At 43.0% G+C, this 26532-nt stretch overlaps 3 protein-coding genes across 3 annotated transcripts; all 3 read left to right on the top strand.

Annotated features, from left to right (window-relative positions):
• Window positions 1-8711: 8711 nt before the first annotated feature.
• On the top strand, window positions 8712-9500 carry LOC147938000 (uncharacterized). Its single transcript, XM_087465422.1, has 2 exons — window positions 8712-9226; window positions 9287-9500. Exons 1-2 carry the CDS (start codon window positions 8712-8714, stop codon window positions 9498-9500), a joined length of 729 nt encoding a protein of 242 aa, XP_087321548.1.
• Window positions 9501-11957: 2457 nt separating this feature from the next.
• Window positions 11958-14215, top strand: LOC147937999 (uncharacterized). Its single transcript, XM_087465421.1, has 5 exons — window positions 11958-12624; window positions 12723-13029; window positions 13198-13390; window positions 13649-13732; window positions 13787-14215. The coding sequence occupies exons 1-5, from the start codon at window positions 11958-11960 to the stop codon at window positions 14213-14215; spliced, it is 1680 nt and encodes a 559-aa protein (XP_087321547.1).
• Window positions 14216-24023: 9808 nt separating this feature from the next.
• On the top strand, window positions 24024-25729 carry LOC147937998 (uncharacterized). Its single transcript, XM_087465420.1, has 2 exons — window positions 24024-24148; window positions 25075-25729. The coding sequence occupies exons 1-2, from the start codon at window positions 24024-24026 to the stop codon at window positions 25727-25729; spliced, it is 780 nt and encodes a 259-aa protein (XP_087321546.1).
• Window positions 25730-26532: the final 803 nt, after the last annotated feature.

Here is a 26532-nt window from a genome sequence, read left to right as displayed (position 1 = left end):
GCATACACAAACTCCGTCGGAAAATAGTATGGAAAAAATATACTTTTATGTATTTGGAAAAAAACTACTTTTATGTATTTCGATGTCATCCATTCCTCGTATGTGTTATGAAAAGAAATTAACAAAATGATCATATTTACTACAAAAATCAATCGTTATAAAAATATGCACTATATATACGAAGAATTTAAAGGATGGTAAAGCATAACGACACATCTATATCTTTGTTCTATCCTAATCAGCAAATGAATTAATATTAATAGGTAATAAGAACATTTTGAGAGAAAGTAATATATTGTGTAAGTATGATATTAGAACACATAATTATATAGGCGATGACCTTATTTTTGTTTGGATGATTTTGTTGATAGTTTGGGATATAATTAAATATCAAATTTAGTTTAAAATAAACCATAAGCCCAAATATATGCTTTCAAAAATTTGAATATAAATGTATTTTAGAAAAGGAGAATAATATAATTATTGTAATTTGTATTTGGATTGTAATATTTATTTGCAATAGTTTTGGAAGTTAAAATTAAAAGTAGTAATAAACCTTTGGGCTGGAGGTTTGCGTTATGAATTGATTTAAATAGAGTGACAATTTAATATTTGAGCTTGATAGGACAGGTGGTATGCTTAGTTTGTGTGGTATGAGCGTGCATAAAACTCATATATCTTCTTGAAGCTCATATATAAGAATTAATAAAATAAAAAGATATGAGGAATTTTTAATTACTTTCTGAGATATACAAAAATATTTTTGTTAATTATTGGCGTATATATTAAAATCCAGGAAAAAAAAGCAGAATGTAGCTGATGAGGAAAGAAGGTTAACATTGAATCCCTTTTTGTATCTTCATTGAGAGAGTGGTACATCATCTTCCAGGGCATGATCATACTGTGGCCTACTCACCAAACTCTCATCAGATTCTTTGATAATAGGTTTGTTTTTCTGGTGGTGCTTTAAAATTAAAAATAGGGATTAGCTGATGGAAGCAGCTAAATTTAATATAATATAATCTACATATAAAATATATCTACTTTAAATATGTGACTAATCACCTAATAGAGCGGCGGTTCTTGAACTATCGGGATTCAGAAGTGGATGTGTGTCTCATATGGTAAGAGAATTTAGACATTACTACTTTTTATGGAACTCTTTGGTAATTTAGTTTGGAGACAGGAAGGTAGGTGATGTAACCCCGGATAACGGCCGTGACTCACGAACGTAGGGACTGGACTGGAACTGATGAAATCGGGTCCGTGCGGCTCCAACGATCGATAGGAACGGATGGAAGAGGTTCACGAGGAGATGCTCGACACGTTAGTCTCTTGGTACAATGAAGATAGAGGCGGAAGAGGTTCACGAGGAGATGCTCGACTCGTTAGTCTCTCGGTTTGTTGGAGATAGAAGGTGGATCGATGTAGCGACACGCAAGGGATGGATCTCCTTGTGATACGGCCAAGCTAGAAGGTTACGAATCCGGTTCGTGAAGCTTCTAGGGTTTCGTTTCAATCGCTGAAAACAAGAGATAAAGGAAACACCTTTGATTTTTATTACTAGTCTGCCTTTACATTATGGGGTCTAGGTCCTTTAAATAGGCTAGCCATTACAAGGGAACTCCCAAACCCTAAACATGTGGGTTAAAACAAAACGCAGCGTCCAGGAACAAATTTAAAAGATAGGATGGCCACGTGGCCGGGAGTGGTCCACCCTTGAGTAATGGTGAAGACCGAGAAAGAGTACTATTTGCCCTAATGACTTGGAGGTCTTCACCCTTGAGTAATGGTGAAGACCGAGAAAGGAACCTCGGTCGGCCGTTCGGCGGCTTGAATGGCTCCATGCTCGAACTCCTCTTGATCTCGCATGAATGCTTGGACAAATATGAGGCACTTCTTTTTGGCCGCCCTAGGTGCTGTCCGGCTCCTTCTGGTTGCTCCGGGCATCAAATTTTGTGCATGGGTCGATGGCCATCTTGATGCGGTTGCGGCCGCGTCCGCGTCTTCTCGTCCGGTTCTGTCCTGGTACGCATCCTGGTCCTGGCCGTCGTCCCATGTTCCATCATTCCCTCCCTCTTGAAAAGGTTTTGCCCTCAAAATATCTTCCTCGGTACCTGCATCAAATGGGGCCAAGTCAGAAACATTGAACGATGTCGATGTCAAGTACTCACAATGGGCCATCTCCGCGCGAGCTCAGCTTGTCTTTCCTCTTCAATGGAAACCGTTCTGGACGTAAATGTAACCAAACCAAGTCGCCCTCCTTGTACACCATGGTCTTGCGGCCTTTGTTGGCCGTCCGCGCATAGTGTTCGATTGCCTCTCGATGTTGGCCCTTACGTCCGCATGAATCTTCTTTACGAGATCGGCCTTGCTTTCTCCGTCTTGGTTCACTACTTCACCGGGTGGTAAAGGCAGCACATCAATGGGGGTAAGAGGTTTGAAACCATATGCAACTTCGAACGGCAACTTCTTAGTAGTGCGGTGAACAACCAGATTGTACGCGAACTCCACCAAGGGCAGGCACTCAACCCAGTTTTTCTTGTTACCGCTTACAGTGGTCCGTAGTAACGCTCCAAGGGTGCGGTTGACGACGTCTGTTTGGCCGTCCGTCTGCGGGTGACACACGGTAGAGTACCAAAGCCGCGTGCCTAGCTTTCTCTACAAGGTTCGCCAGAAATGACCGAGGAACTTGGGCTCTTGGCCGGACACGATCGTGAAGGGCAGGCCATGTAGCCTTACCACTTCGCAGAAGAACAGATCGGCGATATTGGTGGCGTCGTTGGTCTTATTGCAAGGAACAAAGTGGGCCATCTTGGAGAATCGGTCCACTATGACGAAGATAGCGTCCTTTTTGTCGCATGGGGGAAGACCAAGGACAAAGTCCATTGATAGGTCAACCCATGGGCTTGAAATGATCGGCAGTGGCGTGTAGAGACCATAGGGACGCGTAGTTGACTTGGCCGCCCTGCACGGAATGCACCAACCACAAAACTTTTCCACCATGCGCTTCATCTTAGGCCAATAGAAATGCTCCTTCAGAACAGCCATTGTCTTGGCCACGCCAAAGTGACCCGTAAGCCCACCTTCGTGTGCCTCCTTCATCGATCCGCTTGGAATACATAGCCGCCTCCCTTTGAACAGAAACCCATCATGCACAAAGAACTTGGTATAGTTGCCTTTGCCGTGCTCTCGATAACACTCCGCATACTCAGGATCGGTGGCGTAAGTGTCCTTGATACTTTCAAACCCGAGGATTCGCGCGTCCATGGTGGTGATCAGCGTGTGGTGTCGTGAAAGGGCGTCAGCCACCATGTTTTCTTTTCCCTTCTTATACTTGATCACGTAAGGAAAAGTTTCTATAAAACTCCAGCCACTTGGCGTGCCTCTTCTTGAGGTTAATGTGCCCGCGCAAGTGCTTCAACGTCTCGTGATCGGTGTGAATGACGCACTCTTTGGCCAAAAGATAGTGTTGCAAAGTCTTCATGGCGCGAACTAATGCGTACAGCTCCTTGTTGTAGGTCGGGTAGTTGAGCGTCGATCTGCTGAGCTTCTCACTGAAATACACAATAGGTTTGCCTCATTGTGTCAGGACGGCACCGATGCCCGCTCTGGACGCATTGCACTCCACTTCAAAAGTCTTGCTGAAGTCCGGAAGGGCCAATAGTGGCGCTTGCGTCAGCCGCCTCTTAAGTTCGCGGAACGTTGCCTCTTGAGTTGGTCCCCACTTGAACTCGACATTCTTTTGATGGTGGCTGTGAGCGGCGCTGCTATCAAACTAAAGTCTTGCACGAACCGCCTATAGAAACTGGCTAGGCCATGGAAGCTTCGGACTTGACTGATGTTGGTCGGGGTTGGCCACTCTTCAATGGCCTTGATCTTATAATTATCCACTTTAAGCCCCTGCGCACTCACAACAAAGCCTAGAAAAACAAGTTTAGTAGCTCCGAGCACACATTTCTTCAAATTAGCATATAACTTGTTTTCCCTAAGAGTGTTCAAGACTAAGGACAAATGATCTAAATGCTCATCAAGACTCTTGCTATAAACAAGAATATCATCAAAGTATACCACCACAAATTTATTAATGTAAGCTCTAAGAACATGATTCATCAATCTCATAAAGGTGGAGGGAGCATTCGACAAACCGAATGGCATTACCAACCTTTCGTACAAACCTTGCTTGGTTTTGAACGCGGTTTTCCACTCATCTCCCTCTTTCATCCTCACTTGATGATAGCCACTTTTAAGGAATATCTTGGAGAAGATGGTGGAACCGCTAAGTTCATCAAGCATGTCGTCCAGGCGTGGGATATGATGGCGGTACTTAATGGTGATGTTGTTCACTGCTCGGCAATCTACGCACATGCGCCACGTCCCATCCTTCTTTGGAACCAACAGGACCGGCACCGCACACGGACTTAGGCTCTCTCGCAAGTATCCTTGCTTCATGAGATCGGCTACTTGACGTTCTAACTCTTTGGCCTCTTCAGGGTTCACGCGGTACGCGGGTCTATTAGGTAGTTGTGCGCTGGGTAGGAGATCGATCTGGTGATCAATGCCTCGCAATGGTGGTAGGCCGTGCGGTAACTCTTCTGGAAAGATGTCTTGATAACGCCGTAGGAGTGACTTGATCACGGCCGGAACATCATCCTGTTCATGATCTGCACTCACATCATCTTTAAACACCATCAATAACACTTGACAAGCGGAGTCACTAAGTGATCTCCTAACAACACTAGCAGTGATCAAAAAGTTCATTTTAGCGTCTGGATCCTTAGACAATTTCGATTGCATCTCACAAACTTGTGTAGGACTCAAAGGTTTCAAACAAATAACGCTTGTTATCATGCACAAAAGAATATTGGTTGGTGTGGCGCAATGAGAGGTCCTTTTGTCAAACTGCCATGGACTCCCCAAAAGGAGGTGGCTAGCTTGCATTGGCACCAGATCACACAAGACTTGGTCTTTATAAGGGCTTACACTAAACAGAACCGTGACTTGTTCATTAACTTGAATCATGGTTTTGTCATTCAACCATTTGAGCTTATAAGGTTTTGGGTGGCTTTTGGTGTTAAGAGATAGTTTCTTGACCATGTAAGAACTTGCAACATTAGTGCAAGATCCAACATCGATGATCAATCCACAAACCTTCCCACTTACAATGCAACGCATAGGGAAAATGTTGTCTCGCTGATGCGTATCGTCCGGTGATTGGCTGGTGTTGAGGACTCGTCGGATCATGAGTAGTTCTCCCTTGTCCGGCTTGGCCACAGCTTCTTCGATCTCCAAGGCGTCGTCCTGTTCATCTTGGTCAACACCATTCACAGACTCAATTTCTCCGGACGCGGTAATGGTCATGGTGCATGGGTTAGGACATTCTTGGGCATAGTGCCCTCTGCCTTGACACTTGTAACACACGATATCTCTGCTTCTTCCTTTGGTCTGCTGCGGCTTTGGTTCATTACGTGCGTCTCTGGCCAGCTCCCTTGACTTGAACCGCGAGTCAATGGCAATGGCCTTGGACTTGTCGTGGCCGTGATGACCTCCGGCCGTCGGGACGAATTAGGAGACCAACTGGGCGTCCCTTGAACGCGAGCACGGTTGGTGCTGTTGATCTTCTTCTTGATCTGTTGCTCGACTTGCATCGCGATATGTAAGAGTTCATTGAAGGAGTTGTATGGAGGGCGGTTGAACGGACGGCGGCGGTTGAACGGACGGCGTCTAGGTACTGGTCGGACGGCGGTCTCCAGTATGGGCTGGTTGGAGAAGTGGTACCAGCAGCGGTCGCAGAGAGGTGCGACGGTTGTCAAGAGATCCTCCGGTGTATGGCAACGTTGGTCGGCAGCGGGTGCTCTCGTCGGCCGATCCGTGACGCGTGACTGTTTGGACGAATTCTACAAGACAATATTCAACGTGTGGGTTCTCTGTTCAACAAGATCAACACAGCACAAACTCTTTGGACAGCTAATGATTGGGACAAAAAGAAAAAGCAAAAGCAAAAAGCAAAGCACTACGAGACAATAACCTAAGACCAAACAAACGACTGACTACACGTGCTAGGACTAACGACACCACACGTAATTTTTAGGCCACCACAAACAAAGACCAAACGCAAAGGAGTTAACTTTAAAGATCTAGACTAGCAAAACTAAGAACACTCAAGAACACCAACGAACCTAGCAAGAACAAACCTTTAACACTAAGACTCAAAACTCAAAATAGAAAACAAGAAACGTAAAGAGTGGAAAGATACGACCTTGCAAGGAACTTTCAGCTCTGGTACCAGCTGATGTAACCCCGGACGACGGCCGTGATTCACGAACGTACGGACGGGACTGGAACTGATGGAATCAGGTCTGTGCGGCTCCAACGATCGATAGGAACGGATGGAAGAGGTTCACGAGGAGATGCTCGACTCGTTAGTCTCTTGGTACAATGAAGATAGAGGCGGAAGAGGTTCATGAGGAGATGCTCAACTCGTTAGTCTCTCGGTTTGTTGGAGATAGAAGGTGGATCGATGTAGCAACATGCAAGGGATGGATCTCCTTGTGATACGGCCAAGCTAGAAGGTTACTAACCCGGTTCGTGAAGCTTCTAGGGTTTCAGTTCAATTGCTGAAAACGAGAGATAAAGGAAACAACTTTGATTCTTATTACTAATCTGCCTTTGGATTATGGGGTCTAGGTCCTTTAAATAGGCTAGCCATTACAAGGGAACTCCCAAACCCTAAACACATGGGTTAAAACAAAATGCAGCGTCCAAGAACAAATTTAAAAGACAACGGTCACAAAGGTAAAACAAAGGATAAAAGCAAAAGATAGGATGGCCACGTGGCCGGGAGTGGTCCACGGCCGTGACAATGCACTAGGGTTCGTAGCCTCGTTAAAACCTCCTTGGTAAACCAATTGGGACAAACCTAAGGTAAGAAAAGAGTACTATTTCCCCTAATGACTTGGAGGTCTTCACCTTTGAGTAATGATGAAGACCAAGAGAGGAACCCCGGTCAGCCGTCCTGCGGCTTGAATGGCTCCATGCTTGAACTCCTCTTGATCTCGCACGAATGCTTGGACAAAGATGAGGCACTTCTTTTTGGCCGCCCTAGCTGCTGTCCCGCTCCTTGTGGTTGCTCCGGGCATCAAATTTGGTGCATGGGTCGATGACCGTCTTGATGTGGTCGCGGCCACGTCCGCTTCTACCTGTCCGGTTCCGTCCTGGTACGCCTCCTGGCCGTTGTCCCAGGTTCCATCAGTAGGGCTTCAGTTAAGCAATATATGCTATTTGAGAAAAAATTTAATTTTAAAATCTAGGCTAGCTGTATGTTCACGAGTTATTTATAATATGAGCTCATTAAGTGGTAAGTTGTAATATATAGATTGATTTTGAGAATGTTTGTTCTAGGGACAATAGAGATGAATCTTGAAAAAAACATAAAAAAATGTAAGATACATATCATATAGTCTCTAAAATTAAAATATATAATTAACCTTTTAAAATGTTATTTAATTTGTTTTTTCTTTAACACATACAACAACAACAACCAGCAACCAACACAAAAACACAAAAATGTATAATACTAGAATTTAACCCGCGGTACACCGCGGGATAATATTTTTATATAAAAAACTAAAAATTTATAAAATTATAATTGATTCTTAATTTTGTTTCTTTTGTTTAGTGGTTAAGATTGTATAATTGTATTTTGATTGTTAATTCTCAAATTTGACCTACCGTATCGAATTTCTTATGGTTATTAAAATTTAAGGTTTTATGCTTTTTAGACTTAACCCATGAAAGAATTAATCTTACATTATTATATTTTCAAATTTTTAGTATTTTTAAATTTAACCCGTAAGTTTATTTTTTTAGTTTTAACCGGTGAAAGAATTATATCCGTAAAAGTTATTATGCTGCGAGTTAAATTATATTATAAATACTCCAATTTATTAGATTTAACCCGTGAAATATTTTTTTTTTACAAATTTTTTCCAGCATATTAATGACCATTATATTGCTTAATAACATTTAAAACATACCTGTACGAAAAGAATGACGACGACGGCGACGATTGGATATAAGTTTTGAATGTTGGGTTCCGGTGTGTTTGGGAGATGGAGAGAGGATCTCTCACGTTCTCCATTAGGTAAGAGTGATCGGGATCAGATCGGAAGTCTGATTCTGATTTTCAATAGGTTTCCCGTTGGTATCAGATCACGGTTTTAAATGGAGAATTCCGTTGATTTCGGATCATAATGATTTGATCTGGCTGGATTTGAAGTTTCATATCTGGGGGGGATGAAAGGTTCGGGATTGCGGGTTTGTTTTTGGATCCGGATTGGGATTTGTTGATATTTATGTTGGAGCTTTTGGTCGTGTGTTTTATGGCAACGATTCAATGGTACCATTGTTTTGGAAGGTGTGGCTTCTATATTGCGTGGATCCTGTGATACAGAATTGATGGTGCCATGATCTGGGGGTGCTGTTTTCGAATCTCGTTGATTGGATTATCCCATCAATTGCGTCGAGGTATTAGGATGGACATTCGAGTATTTATTTGGGGACTGGGTTTCATTCGATCCATCTATTGTTTTCTTCGTTTTGTCTGGTGCGATTGGAGGTGTCTTGTTGTGATAAGTTTTTGGGTATTGACGTCTGCGAGTTTCTTCATGGCTCAATCAACGTTTCTCAAGGGTAAGGCCCCTTTGGTGCGCATGAAGACTGTCAAAATCTCCAACTCGGTGCTGGCTCAGAGGATTCAGCAGTTCTCTCTCACTCTTATAGGGAGATTGATGAATCCTTCGGTTCAGAGGATGGAGCCCTTGGTATCCACTTTGCCTAAGATTTGGAAGCTTGAAGACAAAGTGGTGGGTGCTGATTTGGGACAAGGTACCTTTCAATTCAATTTCGCTGAAGAGTCTGATTTGCAAGGGGTCTTACAGTATGGTCCTTACCATTTTGATAGTTGGATGATCTCCTTGGTGAAGTGGGAGCCTATCATTTCTTCCACCTATCCTTCCGCCATCAATTTCTGGGTGAGAGTTGCTGGTATTCCGATGCATCTTTGGGAGATTGCTACTTTGGAGGCTATTGGTAAGAAGATTGGTATCATTGGAGACATTGATGAAGAGACTGGTAGTGTTTGTGTTACCGTCAATGGTTTCAACCCTCTCCTTTTCAAGATGGTTTTGCCTTTTAAATCGGGTGATGAAGTGACTGTGACTCTCGAGTATGAGAAGTTAACGGGTTATTGTGATACTTGTTATTGACTCACTCATGACGAGAGAAGTTGTCTAGAGCTTCACAAGGCAGTTAGGGGTCACGTTTTTGAGAACCAAGCGGATAAACGAGGTGCTGCTCCTCGGCATCATGGGGTAGCAAAACAAGGTGGGTATCACAATGATGGTGACTGGGAGAAGCCTAGGAAGTCTGCTAAGAGAGCCTTGGATTTTCATCCTCATGAGTTCATAGCTGGGGTGGGTAGCTCTGGGTCTTACCAGTAGGATCGAGATCATGGTGTAGTCTGGGAACAAAAACATTTGTATAGTGTGGTTGCTATGAATATGGGAGGTAAGCGGGGGGCTAAGATGGGCCCAGGAGTGTACATGGGCAGGCTAATCCCCTTCCCCTTAACCGCAAGGGGACAGGGACTGCATGGCCGAAACCGTTATACAGGGCTAAATCTGGTCACAAGGATAAGTAGTTGCAAGAGGTCCTTGGAGATGATTCGGCTGTTACTGATTAGGGTGTTTCTCAACGGGATACAGACATGGAGAATTCTCCTACAAACGGAATTGGTAAGGATGTGGTAGGATTGGATTTTGATGAAGCCAATGATGATCTCCTAGAGGAGGGAGAAACTCTAGACGGTAACTTTCATGAGGAGGGTGAGGTTGAGGCTGGGCAGGGAAATGTGTCTTTCGGAGGTATGGGATTGGGCAGTAATGCGGTCACTGAGGACAAACTGCAAGGTATTCCTTCCTCCTCTTCGATTGACTTGGTTGTGAATGTTGTTAGTTCTGCCTTGCAAGAGGTTTCTCTAGGTCGCAAGACAAATGACGTCTTACAGAGGTCTACTTTTCAGACAAAGAAAGTAGTCAAAAAACCGGTTGTGTATTTAGCATCTCCCGGCAAACGTTTGCTAGCTAAAGCTTTATCTAAACCTGCAGGTGAAGGTCACAAACAGAAAGGGTCAGGGAAACAAGGGAACAAGGACATGGAAGGCAAACCTGCTGGTGGTGGTCGACCAATTAAGAAGGGGATGGTGGCTCTCCCGAAACCGCCGGCTCAAACGTGAAAATCATGAGTTGGAACTGTCAGGGCATTGGGGCTGACCTGACATCGAGCTATTTGGGAGATTTGTGGCGAAAGCATCGTCCAGATATTTTATTTTTATCAGAAACAAAAAAGTGTTTTCCTTATTTATAGAAGTTTCTGAATAAATTTGGTTATGAAAAATTGTATTCGGTTGATCCTTGCGGATCCCGGGGTGGTTTGGCTGTTTTTTATATGGATGAAATAAAACTTTCTATTTTATATGAGAGCAATCGTTTAATTGATGCTCAAGCCTATTTTGGACAATAAGTGTTTTTTTTTATCTTTTGTTTATGGGGATCCCGTTCCTCAACATAGACATAAGGTTTGGGATAAGTTTATTGATATTGGTTCATTCCGGATTGATCCATGGTTTATGATCGACGATTTTAATGAACTCATAGGCAATCATGAGAAATCAGGAGGGGCTTTGAGACCAGCCTCTTCCTTTGTACCCTTTTCTTCTATGATCCGACATTGTGGCATGTTAGAATTTCCATGTTACAGGGAGCAACTCTCATGGCGGGGTAATAGACGGAATAATCAGGTTGTCCGGTGTAGACTAGATCGGGCATTGGGGAATGAGGATTGGCATTGTTTTTTTCCACATTCAAAGGTTGATTATTTAGAGATGATTGGTTCTGACCATTGTCCTATTTTGGCAACTTGTTTTAAAACAAATTTGAGAAGGCATCGATAGTTTCGTTTTGATAAGCGCTGGCTAGGGAAAGACGGGTTGTCTGGAGCGGTAGAGTCTGGATGGAATCATACTAAGAACTTTAGAGTCCCGGTCTTTGTGGATAAATTAAAAAACTGTCGAAATTCGATTTCTTGGTGGAGGAAGAATAATTTTGTTACTAGGCCTACGGTTATTTCCTCTCTGAAGACGGCCTTGCAGGAGGCAAAGATGGATGATTCGATTTCACAGGAGGAAATTTGTAGTATTGAAAGGAAAGTATAGGAGGCTTATAGGGATGAAGAAGTATATTGGCAGCAGAAAAGTAGGAAGTTTCGGTTACGGGTGGGTGAAAAAAATACGAAATTCTTTCATGCATCCACAAAACAACGGAGGGTAAGGAATAGGATTACGGGTCTGTTTGGGCCTGACGATACCTGGACTGAGTCGGATTCAGGTATGGAGGCTATTGCATCAAATTATTTTGCAGATCTTTTTAAACGGTCGGATGGGAGGGGTGTCTCACAGTTGCTTCAGGAAGTTCTTCCTTTAGTCTCCGATAGTATGAATAGAACTTTAACCAAGGAGATCACGGAATCAGAGATTCGCAAAGCTTTGTTTGCGATGCATCCTGAGAAGACCCCATGACCAGATGGGATGATAGCATTATTTTTCAAACGCTTTTGGTCCTCTCTTAAAGGAGATTTGGTGGCTCTGGTGAAATTTTTTTTCGTACAGATCGTTTTGATCCTCGGTTGAATGAAACGAATATTTGCCTCATCCCTAAAACGGAAAGGCTCGAACGGATGACAGAATTTAGGCCCATTAGCCTTTGTAATGTGTGTTATAAGATCATCTCTAAAATATTGTGTGCCGGCTTAAGCGGTTTCTCCCATCTCTTGTTTCCAAAACACAATCGGCGTTTGTTTCTGGTCGTTTAATTACAAACAATATTCTAGTAGCCCAGGAAATGTTTCATGGCTTAAACACCAATCCACGGTGTAAATCGGAGTTTTTGGCTTTCAAGACGGATATTAGTAAGGCTTATGATCGTGTTGAGTGGGATCTTTTGGAAGTGGTAATGGTCAAACTGGGTTTCGATAGAAAATGGATTTCTTGGTTTGTGTGGTGTGTATCCTCCGTTTCGTATCAGGTTCTTATAAATGGTCAGGCTAGAGGATATATTAAGCCACAGCGAGGGTTACGTCAGGGGGATCCTTTATCTCCTTATCTGTTTATTTTATGCATGGAGGTTTTGATTGCTAATTTCAAAAAGGCGGAACGCAAACAGAGGATCACGGGTATCAAGCTCGCTCGGGATAGCCCCACCATCTCACATTTGTTGTTTGCTGATGATAGTTTGTTCTTCTGTAAGGCAGAGGCAGCTGAATGTACTGCGGTTATGGGAATCATAAGTGATTACGAGAAAGCATTGGGACAGGAGGTTAATTTGGAGAAGTCATCCATCATGTTTGGTAAAAAGGTGCCCGCGGAATTAAGGGTTCAATTACAATCTGTAATGGGAATTTCCAAGGAAGGTAGTATGGGTTCGTATTTGGGTATTCCTAAAAATCTTCAGGGTTCGAGATCTAGGGTTTTTAGTTACGTTAATGAGCGTTTGGATGATCGTGTAAATGGTTGGTCTGCAAAGTATTTATCAAAAGGTGGAAAGGAAGTTATGATTAAATCGGTCACTGGGTCGCTTGGGATAAGTTATGTATGGATAAATGTGAAGGCGGATTGGGTTTCCGTGCTCTGGAACAATTCAATGATGCAATGTTGGCTAAACAGTATTGGAGGTTAATTCATTATCCATCGTCTCTGATGGCTTGGGTCTTGCGAGGTAGATATTTTTGGAATAAACACCCTCTACACGCTAAGAAGCCTTATTCCCCTTCGTTTGCTTGGCGGAGTATTTTTGCAACTAAAGGATTGGTGGAATATGGATCGCGATGGGCGATAGGTTCTGGATGTGACGTCTCGGTCTGGCGAGATCCGTGGATTCCGGACAGTCAGCCGAGACCTGTAAATGGCCGAGGAAGGTATTTACATCCAAATCTAATGGTCAATCATTTGATTAATCCAATTACGAAGGAGTGGCATTTGCCGATCCTGGAAGAGTTCATGGATCCGGCGGATATCCAAATCATACTATCGATGGAAATCAGTAAATCTTTTAAACCATATAAATTGATTTGACATTATTCAAGATCAGGAAGGTATTCGGTTAACTCGGGATATCGGTTGGCACATGATTTAATTAAAGAGGTTGAGTACGGACCGACATGCACGATTCTTAAGGCTCAGGCTTGGAAACTTGAGGTTCCCCCTAAGATTCAGCATATTTTCTGGCAAATCGCCTCTGGTTCCCTCCCCGTGATGGATCGTCTGGCTCATCGGGGGGTCTGATGTGATACTCTTTGTCAAAGATGTGGTATGGAAGCGGAGACTATCAATCATGCACTTTTTGAGTATGCCCGTTCGCGTCGGATCTGGGTTTTATCCCTGGTGGATTCCTGTAGTGATGGATTTCCCCATAGTTCTATATTTACGAATTTAGATTTCCTGTTTTGGAGGGCGCCGATTGCTTCGGATTTAAGGTTGAGCTTACCGTGGCTTGTTTGGTCAATTTCGAAAGACATGAATAAAAAAGTTTTTCAGGGTTGTGAGGCAGCGCCAGTAGAGGTTATTAATCAGGCGGCTTCTGAAAAGTTGTTATGGGAGGAGGCCAAATCTTTCAATGCGGTTCCTCTGGATCCTTTATCTTTGGAGTCTTGGGATCCTGTCCCCCGGTGTTAGGTTGATGGATCTTGGAAGGCATCAGATCCTTTGGAAGGTTTAGGTTGGTGGTTATGCAGCAGTGAGGATTCAACGTTACTGCTAAGAGCACTGAGTCAGCGATGCAGTCCTTCACCCTTACACTCGGAGCTGCAAGCGTTGATTTGGGCAATGAAATCTATATTGGAGTCTGGTGTTGACTGTCAGATCTTCGAGTCAGATTGTGCTGATTTAGTGGCGATGGTGCAATGTCCTGATGAATGGCCAGCTTTCTCCAATTTACCGGATGAATTCTGTTTGCTTCGTTCATCCTTTCCTTCCTTCAATCTCTCGAGGATTCCACGTACGACCAATGTACAGGCAGATTGTCTTGCCCGCTCTTCAAGATCTTTAATTTATGCAATTTCTTTTGTAAACTCTTTTCCTCCGATTTGGGCTACCAACCTTTAATGTTTGGTTGACAAAAAAAAAAAAAACAAAAAAAATAACCATTAAAGATTTTAATTGTTCATCTCAATTAGTATATTTATTATTGAATATTAGAGTTTTTAAAGGAAAAAGTATTTTTGGCATCTGTTATTAAGTGTAATAAATTTAGATATATTAGGAAACTATAAACCAAATTTGTAGAGATATTAGGAATCTAATTGATTTTTTTTTTTTTGCAATTTGTATGAGATTAACTTTGTAAATAAGAGGTGGACGCGACTTTTTTCTCTCAGGCCCGGCTCCCTATGCAAGCCCAAAGAAGAATAAAGCTTTTGAAAAACCGCATCTCACCAACCTTTTAGTACCAAAAGGAGTAAGAACCAATGGTCCTTCACCAAAAATGTTTCAAACCAACGGACTGTCAATGCTTCCGAGACTTCTTCCGACGACTCCTGCCGGCCTGAGACTCAAAACCCCATAGCGACTGTGTTCTAAAGCTTGCTCCGACCTCCATCCTTAACCAGGTAACGCCTCTCTTCACCACCTTACCCCTTCGCTTGCTCCTTACTTGAACCCTTTTTGTTAGTTTAAGCGGAACAAGAGTGAAGAATTGTGAGTTTAGTATGGTAAGAGTAAATCGTTGAGAGAGAATAGGGAAGATATAAGGTTGGACAAAGAGAATGAAGAAAAGAGATTCTATTAGAATAGTTGTTTTACAATGTCGGGTAGAAGCCTTAAATAGTAAATGATAGTAGGGCTACACCCTTTACAAGCTTGATAACGACACAAAGAGAGAGAGGGGACGATTCCCTATGGTGATAGTGACATCTCGGGGTTTCCCTTAAGGAAACATGTGACTCATACGGCTACAAGATGTCTTCTTGATCCTTCTCTTCTCATGGGCCTTTGTAGAGGAGACACTTGGCCTCTTATTCAAGTCTTGGTGATCGGGCTCATGTACTTGTACGGACGGTCCAACTCATAACCGTTCGGACGGTTGTACGGACAAGACCGATCATACTCCCCCTCAAGCTTAGCCAAGTGAAACGGTTAAGCTTGGAATCCGTAAAGGATCACCTCATTAAAAACCTCAACATAGAAAACCACGTGGGACAAAACCATGTTAAGGAAAAGAATATGATCCCTACGGATAAGAGGAGTTTCTCATGGGTGTGTAGGATCTACTAGTCCAAGCTTGCTGGAGATGTATTCGCAAATTTGACGACTAGTGGCCTTTGTGAAGATGTCCGCCAATTGGTCTTTGCTGGGCGTGTAACAAGGTAAGACTACACCTTCCTCGATCTTTTCTCGCACTTTATGACAATCTACCTCGATATGTTTAGTTCTTTCATGGAAGACCGAGTTGGTTGCTATGTGTATCGCCGCCTTATTGTCACAATGCATAGTGATTGGTTGATCAGACTCCACTCCAAGATCCATGAGGAGGCCTTTGAGCCATGTGAGCTCGTTGGTTAGCTTCTTCATCACCCTATATTCCGACTCGGCATTTGATTGAGATACAACTTTCTGTTTCTTCGACTTCCAGGTTACTAGGTTCCCTCCAACGAACGTACAATATCCTGTCGTGGACCTCCTATCGATTGTATCACCAGCATAGTCCGCGTCACAGTAGCCGACAAGTTCCGTGTTGTTGTTCTTTCCCATCCAAATGCCTTGCCCTGGACTACCCTTGAGATAACATAGGATCCACTCGAGTGTTTGCAAGTCAAAGTTTGTTGGAGCCTTCATGTGTTGACTGACTTGGTTCAACGCATAGCATATGTCCGGCCTCGTGATCGTGAGATAGATAAGCTGGCCCACCAGCCTCCGATAGCGTCCCACATCTTCATATGGCTCGTGCGACTTGTTAACTGGAGCACCGGGTGTTGGCTTCTCCCCCTTTCGCTTGACCTGGTAACCTTCCTCAACTGGCGTCGACAGCAGTTTGGCTCCCATCTTTCCTGTCTCATGTAAAAGGTCAAGTGTATACCTCCTTCGGGAAAGAAACAATCCCTCCGGAGAGCGAGAGATTTCTATACCAAGGAAGTATTTAAGTTCACCCAAATCTTTAATATCAAAGGTAGAGTTAAGAAGAGCCTTAGTGGCACAAATAACCTCCTTATCATCACCGGTGATAATAATGTCATCGACATAGACGAGAACGACGACTCGGCCACCGTTGGTGTGGAGAGTGAACAGCGTATGATCAGCCTCAGAGCGCTTGAAACCATTCGTGCGTAGGGTAGAGCTGAGCTTGTGGTACCACGCCCTTGGAGATTGCTTGAGACCGTAGATCGCCTTGTGGAGCCGGAGAACTTTACCCGGAGCAAGAATGTGCTCTAAACCCGGTGGAGGATGCATGTAGACTTCCTCGGTCAGCTCCCCCTGAAGAAAGGCATTCTTGACGTCCATTTGACAGAGCACCCAAGAGAGGTTAGTGGCCAAGGACAAGACGACCCGGACTGTGTGGAGTTTGGCCACCAGAGCAAAGGTGTCCGTGTAGTCAAGCCCATAGGTTTGAGTGAAGCCGCGTGTGACCAAGCGGGCTTTGTAACGCTCGATGTCTCCAGTGCTAAGGTATTTAATAGTGAACACCCACTTGGAGCTGACAGCCTTTTTACCTTTAGGGAGATCAGCCTCGTCCCACGTTCGATTCCGGATCATAGCCGCCGCTTCATCGTCCACCGCATCAAGCCACTCCTTATATTGCTTAGCTTCCTCGTAGGTTTGAGGAACAAAGTGCTCATCAAGCTTACCGAGGAAGGCAGCGTGATCCGAGGAGATAAGCTCAAGCGAACATACGGCTTGAATAGGGTGGGAGATAGCCTGATTGTTGTAGTAAACTCGTTGATTCTTTAACCTTTCACTACGCCGCGGTTGTTTTAAACGTTCACTGCCCCGAAGTGGTGGTGGAGATGGTGTGGGCTAGCCTGTCTCAGCTGTACTATCGTCAGGTGATAGATCAGGTGATGTAGTCAAGGCTCCTTCGGATTGTGTCTCTCTTGGCTCTTGAATAGTTTCCTCCGAACGGGAAGGAGAAGCATCAGGAGTTTCTGGAGGTTCCGGTAATATTGTAGGTCCATCGAATGGTGGTTTTGGTAGAGACGCCTCGGGATATGGTGGTTTGGTGACACCAAGATGATCGAGGAGGAACCGAAGGTTTGTTGCACGATCAGTAGTTTAATGTGAGAGGTCTTTGAGGCTTTTCCAATCCTTCGTCTCATAGTAGCCTTGATCCTCCATGAATTTGACGTCTCGAGACACATACATACGGCTGTTGCCCGGATCATAGCACTTGTAGCCCTTTTGTGTAGTGGAATAGCCAATAAACACACTCTTGGTACTCTTTGCATCGAGTTTGCTCCTCTGTTCTCCTGGAATTAAGACAAAACACACACAGCCAAATACTCGTAAATGGTCTAATGAAGGTTTAGTCTTAGTAAGAACTTCAAATGGAGTTTAGTCGCTTAGGATTTTTGTTGGCGTCTTATTGATAAGGTAGCAGGCTGTCATGACCGCGTCTCCCCAAAACCTCTTTGGTACATTCATATGGAACATCATCAACCTAGCCACTTCCATAAGATGCCTATTCTTCCTTTCCGCCACACCGTTTTGTTAAGGAGTGTATGGATAGCTCGTTTGTTGAAGAATGCCGTGCCTAGATAAATGTTCTTTGAGCTTCTGACTTGTGTATTCTCCTCCATTATAGAACCTAAGTACTTTGATCTTGGCATTAAAATGATTAGTAACATAAGTTTGGAAATTTATGAATGCATCATACACGCGATCTTTAGAGGGCAACAACGTTAACCAAGTATATTTTGACTTCTCATCAATAAATGTCACAAAATATTTGTTGTTATCTCTAGACAAGCATGGTGATGTCCAAACATCCGAATGAACTAAGTCAAAACAGTTTTCATAAATAGTAGAGGATTTAGGAAACACAGTTCTACAATGTTTTCCAAGAATACACGACTCACAACTAGAACAATTAAAAGAAACATTAGGCAAGAACAACTCAAGGGCACGAGAGTGGGGATGGCCTAGTCTAGCATGCCACAGTGCATTATTATTATTAGACGAGAGACAAGAGGTAAAAGAGATTGAATTAGAGGGACTTTGTGAAGTATTCTCTAAGACATAAAGATCTCCGGTTCCATTCCCTTCCCCAAGTATCTTTCCGGTCTTAATATCCTGAAAATGAACGCTATTAGGACCAAAAACAGTATAGCAATTCAAATCATAGTTGCTTTCTTTACCGATAGGAGATTAGAGGTAAAGGTTGGCATGTAAAACGCTTTAGAGTTTTGTTCAAACAATTTCAAGTTACCAACCCCTTTCACAGGAATTCTATCTCCATTAGCAATAACAACATTACCTAGAGCCGGTTGAATATTGTCTAATAGACTCAGTTGCTAATCATATGGTGAGAAGCCCCCGAGTCAATGACAAGCATTTTACTAGGTTTAGAAGCAAAGAAGGTGGTACCGGAATCTTTGAGTGCAACAATGGACTTAATGAGAGCCTCCAAGTCCGACATCCTCATAAAGTCTCCGTAGGATGCGTGATAGCCATCGTCTCTCCCTGGTTCACCGTTCCGGGTGCTTGACCACTTGTACCTTCATGCAATATGTTCGCCTTAAACTTAGCCGGCTTGAGATGTGGGTGAAGGATCCAACACTTGTCCTTCACGTGACCTTTCTTCTTACAGTGGTCACATACCACAGTCTTCCTCTCATCTGGTCTGTATACTCCCTTGTTAGCGGTAATCAGCTCACCCTTTCCACTAAAGAGACCGAGGGACCCTTGTTCTTTTTGAACTTGAGCACATACGTCATCGAGAGTGGGAAGCTTGTCACCGCGGAGTATGTGCTTAATGAGATCGTTAAAAGCAGGGTTGAGGGTGAGAAGCAAGCCAAGGAATTTGTCTTGCTCCTTCCTTTCGTTCAGAATTGCCGGATCGATGGTACTCGGCCTGAGCATCTCGAGTTCGGCCCATAAGGACCGAAACTTCCCAAAGTGCTTGGTAAACTCCAAGTCTTCTTGATGAAGACTGTTAATAGCCATTTTAACTTCAAACACACGGGTTAGGTTTGTAACATTCCTGTACACATTAGCTAGCGTGTCCCATAGTTCCTTCGCCGTCTCACAATACAAGTAGGCTTCTAAGATGGGCGCGTCTAGCGAGTTTTGGAGGATAGCAAGCACGGTCTGATCTTCTTGGAACCATTTGATTTCCTTTTCGAGCTCAGCCTCCTTGTCTTCTTCCTTTTCTTCTTTGCCGTATTCTTTGTTGGCTTTCTTAGGGAGTTGGTTTGTTTCAACATGAATCCAGAGTCCCCGGCCACTAATAGCGGTCTTCGTTGTTCTTTTCCACGAGAGATAGTTAGCGCCTTTGAGGACCACCCGAGTAACTATCGGCTTTGCGGCTTCCCTGGCGAGACAGAGAATATAGTTTTCTAGAGAGTAAAGGAACAGAGTAAGGAGAGAGTGATTTTAGAGAGTGGTGAATCGAAAAACTTGCTCTGATACCATGTTAGTTTAAGCGGAACAAGAGTGAAGAATTGTGAGTTTAGTATGGTAAGAGTAAATCGTTGAGAGAGAATAGGGAAGATATAAGGTTGGACAAAGTGAATGAAGAAAAGAGATTCTATTAGAATAGTTATTTTACAATGTCGGCTAGAAGCCTTAAATAGAAAATGATACTAGGGCTACACCCTTTACAAGCTTGATAATGACACAAAGAGAGAGAGGGGACGATTCCCTATGGTGATAGTGACATCTCGGGGTTTCCCTTAAGGAAACATGTGACTCCAACGGCTACAAGATGTCTTCTTGATCCTTCTCTTCTCATGGGCCTTTGTAGAGGAGACACTTGGCCTCTTATTCAAGTCTTGGTGATCGGGCTCATGGACTTGTACGGACGGTCCAACTCATAATCGTACAGACAGTTGTACGGACTAGACCGATCACCCTCGACGTTCTCTTTCTCAATACTTTTAAGCTTGTAAACCCTTGCAAAACCTACCCTCACTGCTTCCACCCTCAAAGACTGTTCTGCTACTACATAGTTTCCCCAGTAAACCTAACCATGGAAAAGTGCCTTTCTTACCTGCAAAAAGGAAAGGTTTAGAAAGAGGTTATTCTCCCCCTCCCAAGAAAAGAATCTAAGCGCCAGAGATGGATAACTCAGATCCAATTGAGGAAGACTTGCCCACCCTCATGGGACGCCTAACAAACCCTTCGATCCAAAGAATCTACGCCTTGTTTCCTTTCCTTGCAAACCGATGGACCCTTAAACGTAAAGCCACGGGGGCGGACCTGGGCAGAGGATGTTTCCAGTTTAAGTTTGAATATGAGGAGGACCTCCATAAAGTCTTGGATAACAGACCGTACCCTTTCGACAATGGATAATCATCCTGCATAAATGGGAACCAGTCATCTTAGAAACCTTCCCCTCTATGATACCTTTTTGGGTAGAAGTTCAAGGTTTACCAAAACATTTCTGGAAGACCGAGATGCTCCAAACCATTGGAGATGAGCTAGGTGAATTCCTGGATTTCGATATTACCTATTCCTATGCCAAAGTAAAGATCTTTCTGGATGGCCTCCAACACCGGACAAAAGACAAAGTAATCGAATTCTCAAATGGAAGTGAAGTAGTAGTTCATCAGGAGTATAAAAATTTGAAGAATCACTGTAACTATTGTTACAGACTTAGGGGGTGGTATTGGTTTGAGATTTAAAGAGAATTTTAATGACTTTAAAATGAAGGATTTTAAGAGATTGTTTGGAAGTTCTTTAAAATCTGACAGATTTGTTTTTCCTAATCTTGTAAAATCTTTTATAAAATCTTGCAAACTTTCTCAAAATATATTGCACAATATTCTCTTGATTAATCAACTCTTTTGTCAAAAAATGAAAGTAAAAAATAAATAAAGACAAAGAGAGAAAGAGATTGGGAGGAGGAGATGGTGGGAGGTTTTGCTCTGTTTCCCACTTGTTCTTACGTAAGTGATGATACAAAAAAGGGAGATATCATGATCGGCGTGACGTAAACAAACTTGCACACACACATAGAAGAAAGAGATATAGAGAGAGATGAATATTATATACATTGACCTCTCTGTCTCATGAGGATGCACATGTTCCACTCTCTATTTCAGAAGTTTTTGTTTTGTGTATTTTGTTCATTGCTCTCTTCTCGTCTCTGCTCTCTATTACACATGATCCTCTCTCTATTTCACATGCACATGGTAGGAGATTTTTCTGGTGACCGGAGTTGTGAAACGTAACTCTGTCTATTTTTTTTGCTGGGTATATGAGTTTGGTTGAGATGGGTGGAGATATGATAGAAGATGATTGGGAATTTGCAAACGTGGATCTTCTTATCTGCTTCCCAAAAAGTCATGGACTATGATTCTCACAATCTCTCTATTTGATGCCAGTGTTTACATGATTTTTTTATGAAGAAAATAATATAGAATCCTAAACCAATAACATAATAGTTGAATTCATCAACAATCCACGATTCTTTTGTTTTGTTTGAATAACATAAAACTTTTAATGACTTGATCAAACTCTTAATCCAATAACACTAGATTTATGAAGATTTTGGATAACTTTTTACAAATCCACAACTAATAACACAAAATTTTAAAAGAGTCTTGAAAAATCTTGATTGAATAACAACATATTTTACATAACTTTTAAAGTCATTAAAATTCTCCTTAAATCCCAAACCAATAACCCCCCCTTACTCATGAGGAGAAGCCGTGCCCAGGCCTACAACATCAGAATCCTGATAGGATTACATCTCAACCACCAAGATCCGTACAGCAAAAACCTATCTCAAGAGACTACTATACACCGAAGGATAACTTCAGAGTCCCGTCCATGGATAGACTGGGCCTTAATCTAAGAGATCTTCCCAAAGAAGGAAGAACCACAAGTCTTACCAGTAGGACAAGTAGATAACATCACTACTCCCCAAAACCTATCTATTCCAGACCAAGTAATCAGGAGGGGCATACTCTAGGAAAAAGACCGAGAGAGGATAGAGATGGTAGAGAAAAAAGACAGTACTCAGCAAAGACGTATAACCGCAAAGGAGCAATACCTACCAGATCCCCTCCAAGGTCCTATGGACCCTACCGACGAGATTCATCAAGTCACCGGAATAGACATTACGACGGTCCTCAAACCTTAAAACTCCAGTGGAGGGAAAAAACTACACCAAGAGAACTACTCTGGTCAGAATCTTCTGAAACCTCAAGAGAAAGAAGACCACCTCTGGAAAGAACCTCAAACCAAGAAAGAATGCTACCCCTACCACTATCCATTCCCACCAATGAGGAAGTTATGAGGGAACTGCGGGAAGTTACTATTCAATACACCTCTTGCGCGGACCCAACTGAAAGTCTTGCTCAGAAACAGAGAGTCCTACAAGGAGAAGCAAAAGGCTTAATGGCTGAAACAGTGGCTAATATAATTCAGACAGCTGAACAAATAGCAGAACAAGTAGAAAGAACTTCACCTACTGTTCCCCCCAAGGACCTAGGCCCGACTGAAGAGCTACAACCATCAGAAGCTATGCAAACAACCTCACTTTTAACGGCAAATGATCCAAGAAAGAAGCGAGGTCGCCCCCCACTCAAAAAGGCTGATAACATAAGCCCCCTTAGACTTGCAGGAACAAAAAGTTGTAAGCGTAATCTAACGTTGGTCCAGAACTCGCCTAAGAGAAGAACTGGCTCAAACAAAGCCGATCAGATTAAAGAAGTTTCTCTTCCCACACTAAATCAGAACAAAGGAGTCCAAGGAGGAACCTACATAGCGGATGCAGGCCCTTCTGTCCCAACAAACCCACCCATAAACACCATAATTCCGAGAATTGTAAAGAAGAAAGGAGATTTTCACAATCCCCCTCCCCCTCTTCCTTAAGATTTCTCAACTGGAACTGTTGTGGGATGGGGAACCCCATGACAGTCCGGCGTTTAAATGAGATCAACAGGGCTATATCTCCATCTATCATGTTCCTCAAAGAGACAAAGAACCAGGATTCTATTGTCCTCCAGACTGTACAAGACCTTGGTTTCACGGATCTTAAACTAATACCTCCACTAAGCCCTGGAAGTGAAGGTCTCGAACTCCTATGGAAACCGGATATAAAAATACAAGTCCTATATGTGCCACAACTTCATTGATATCCAGATCGAGGCTGAAAGAAGATCCTTCTTTGCTACCTTTGTACATGTCGACCCTGAGAAAACAAAACGCAAAGAGATTTGGGATCAGCTAGCCAATGTGGGAAAAGAGTGGAAGGAACCATGGATCCTAACAGGGAAGTTTAACGAAATAATTGTCTCATATGAGAAATCTGGTGGCCCAACAAGACCAGAAGGCTCGTTTATAGACCTGCGTACATTCATGTCTGAATGTGATTTGTATGATCTTAGACACTCGGGTAACTTCCTGTCGTGGAGGGGAGAACGACATGAACACCTAGTTTTATGCAGACTAGACAGAGCTATGTCAAACTCTGAATGGGCTCTTGCTCACCCCACTGGACGAAGTGAATATCTCAAATTCGAAGCATCGGACCACAAACCTGTCATCACCTATTTTGACCTGAAGAAGAAAAAGAGGAAATGCCTCTTTAGATATGATCGTCGATTGAGGAAGAACCCGGAGATCAAACAACTGGTGTTCCAGACCTGGAAACCTACAATAAAGGAAAAATTCGATCTTAAGCTTGGAAGATGCAAAGATGCCAATTATCAAATGGAGCAGACAAAAACACATGAATAGCCAAGCAAAAATAAACATGTGTAAGGAGAACCTAGAGAAGGTCATGAGCGACCCAGATAGCACAACTGTCCTCACTGCCTCTATCACTGGTGATTTTCAAAAGGCCTACAATGAGGAGGAAGAGTTCTGGAAACAGAGCAGGTAGACAATTGTGGCTCAACCTGGGCGATAAGAATAGTGGCTTCTTCCATGCGGTTACCAAAGGAAGGACAACTATTAATAAATTTTCGGTTTTAGAGAACAAAAATGGTGAAGTCTTTTATGAGGAAAAAAAAGATAGTGAAAGCAATCACATATTACTAGCAAACCCTGTTCACTATCAAACCAGGAGATAGAAGCCATGTTATTGATGAGGCAATCCAACCTTGTGTTACTGAAGCTATGAACTCCCAACTGATTGCAAAACAACCTAAGAAGGAAATTCAGAACGCTTGTTTCTCCATCCATGCTAACAAAGCCCCGGGACCAGATGGATTCTTGGCTAGCTTTTTCCAATCCAATTGGAAAACAGTGGAATCACAAATTGTATCTGAGATACAAGAATTCTTCTCCTCAGGAAGCCTACCTGAAAAAATCAATACCACCCATGTCAGACTGATCCCAAAAATTAAGAGCCCCCAAACCATGAAGGATTATAGACCGATTGCCCTTTGTCCAGTGTATTATAAAATCATCTCCAAAATGCTTACCAAGATATTAATACCACATCTTCACTCACTTGTGTTAGAGAACCAATCCGCTTTCGTTCCCCAAAGATTCATTGCTGATAACGTCTTGATTACACATGAAGCACTGCATTACCTACATACTTCAAAAGCAAAGAAAAGGTGTTACATGGCAGTTAAGACAGATATGAGCAAAGCCTATGACAGAGTGGAATGGGATTTCATTAAAATGGTGATGGAGAGAATGGGGTTCCATCAGATCTGGATTAATTGGATTATGCAATGTCTAACAACAGTATCTTACTCTTACCTGGTGAATGGAACAGCTCAAGGACAAGTCCTACCATAGCGTGGAATTAGGCAAGGAGACCATTTATCACCCTTTATCTTTATCCTATGTAGCAAAGTCCACTCGGGTCTATGCAACAAAGCTCAGGTAGAAGGGAAGATGGAAGGAATCAATCTTGGGAAAAACAGCCCTTGGCTAAACTACCTCTTGTTCGTTGATGATACCATGTTCTTCTGCAAGGCAGACAAAGAAGAATGCGCCAATCTGCTAGAAATCCTCAAGAAATATGAAGAGGCATGTGGTCAGATGATCAATCCTCATAAATCAGCCATTACTTTCTCGGCAAAAACAAGCAAAGTCATCAAGGAGCAAATCAAAGCCCAACTGAAGATACATAAAGAGGGGGGAAAAGGAAAATACTTGGGACTCCTAGAACTGTTTGAAAGAAAGAAGAAGGATTTATTCACTAGTATTGTGGATAAAATCAGACAAAAAGCACGTAGCTGTTCTTCAAAATTCCTATCCTCTCCAGGGAAGATGGTGATGCTAAAATCTGTCCTGGCTGCAATGCCAACCTACACCATGTCTCGCTTTAAGTTACTGGGTTCCCTTTGTAAACTCATCCAAGTGGTGTTAACAAGATTCTGGTGGGACTCATCACCAGAGAAGCAAATAATGTGTTGGATATCGTGGGATACTCTAACCAGAACAAAAGGTGAAGGAGGCTTAGGCTTAGGGATATTGAAAGCTACAATGATGCATTACTAGCAAAATTAAGCTGGAGGCTACTTACTTCACCAAACTGCCTGATGTCCCGTATCCTTCTAGGCAGGTATTGCCATTCAAAACCTTTCCTAAGCAGCTCACCTCGACTTAATACCTCCCATGGATGGAGGGGTATTTGCATTGGCAAAGAGCTTCTAAAAAGCAGCTAGAAAAAGTAATTGGATCTGGTAGTCAAACCTCAATTTGGAGCAAGCCCTGGATCTATTTGGATTCCCCTTTGACCCCAATGGGACCGCCAACTGAAAGCACCCGAGACGATACTGTAGCGACCTTGATCTCACCAACCACAAAAGACTGGGACAGAGACAAAATCAAACGTCTGCTACCAGGATTGGAACAAGATATACTGGAAATTAAAGTGAGTGTTAAAGGGGCAGAAGATACCTTTGTATGGCTACCAACAAAGAATGGTGTTTATTCTTCCAAGTCAGGTTATTTTGAGAGTATCAAGAGAGAAAATCCACACAACTCTCTACCCCCACCTGCAGTCAGAGATTTCAATTGGTTAAGTGAAATTTGGAACCTTCAAACATCTCCAAAGAATAAACTACTCTTATGGAAAGCAATGAAAGGAGCCTTACCTACGGGGGAGAATCTGAGGAAACGAAATATAAGGGTTGATACCATCTGCCCCCTCTGCGACGAACCGGAATCAAGTGACCACCTATTCATCAAGTGTCATTTCGCCCAGCAGATTTGGAGAATGGCCCGGTTCCAACCCCAACCGGATCTCAGTACCATACAAAGCTTAAGAACGCTTAAGCTGCTAAGCCTTGGACCTGCCT

The sequence above is a fragment of the Camelina sativa genome, chromosome 9 (genome assembly GCF_030686135.1).
Source record: "Camelina sativa cultivar CO46 ecotype springtype chromosome 9, ASM3068613v1".
Lineage (NCBI taxonomy): Eukaryota > Viridiplantae > Streptophyta > Magnoliopsida > Brassicales > Brassicaceae > Camelina > Camelina sativa.
The sequence above is the reverse complement of the archived record's forward strand: the minus strand, read 5'-3'. Positions and strand labels throughout refer to the sequence as shown.

Excerpts from the sequence above, each read along its gene's own strand:
- LOC147938000 (XM_087465422.1), top strand. The coding sequence starts at position 8,712 with ATGAAGACTGTCAAAATCTCCAACTCGGTGCTGGCTCAGAGGATTCAG. Across the intron at positions 9,227-9,286 it reads GAAGTGACTGTGACTCTCGA|TTGTCTAGAGCTTCACAAGG; the intron begins GTATGAGAAGTT and ends TGACGAGAGAAG.
- LOC147937999 (XM_087465421.1), top strand. The coding sequence starts at position 11,958 with ATGTTTCATGGCTTAAACACCAATCCACGGTGTAAATCGGAGTTTTTG. Across the intron at positions 13,030-13,197 it reads CCTGTAAATGGCCGAGGAAG|ATCAGGAAGGTATTCGGTTA; the intron begins GTATTTACATCC and ends ACATTATTCAAG. Across the intron at positions 13,391-13,648 it reads ATCGTCTGGCTCATCGGGGG|GGTTGTGAGGCAGCGCCAGT; the intron begins GTCTGATGTGAT and ends AAAGTTTTTCAG.
- LOC147937998 (XM_087465420.1), top strand. The coding sequence starts at position 24,024 with ATGTGTAAGGAGAACCTAGAGAAGGTCATGAGCGACCCAGATAGCACA. Across the intron at positions 24,149-25,074 it reads GAGTTCTGGAAACAGAGCAG|CAAAGTCCACTCGGGTCTAT; the intron begins GTAGACAATTGT and ends TATCCTATGTAG.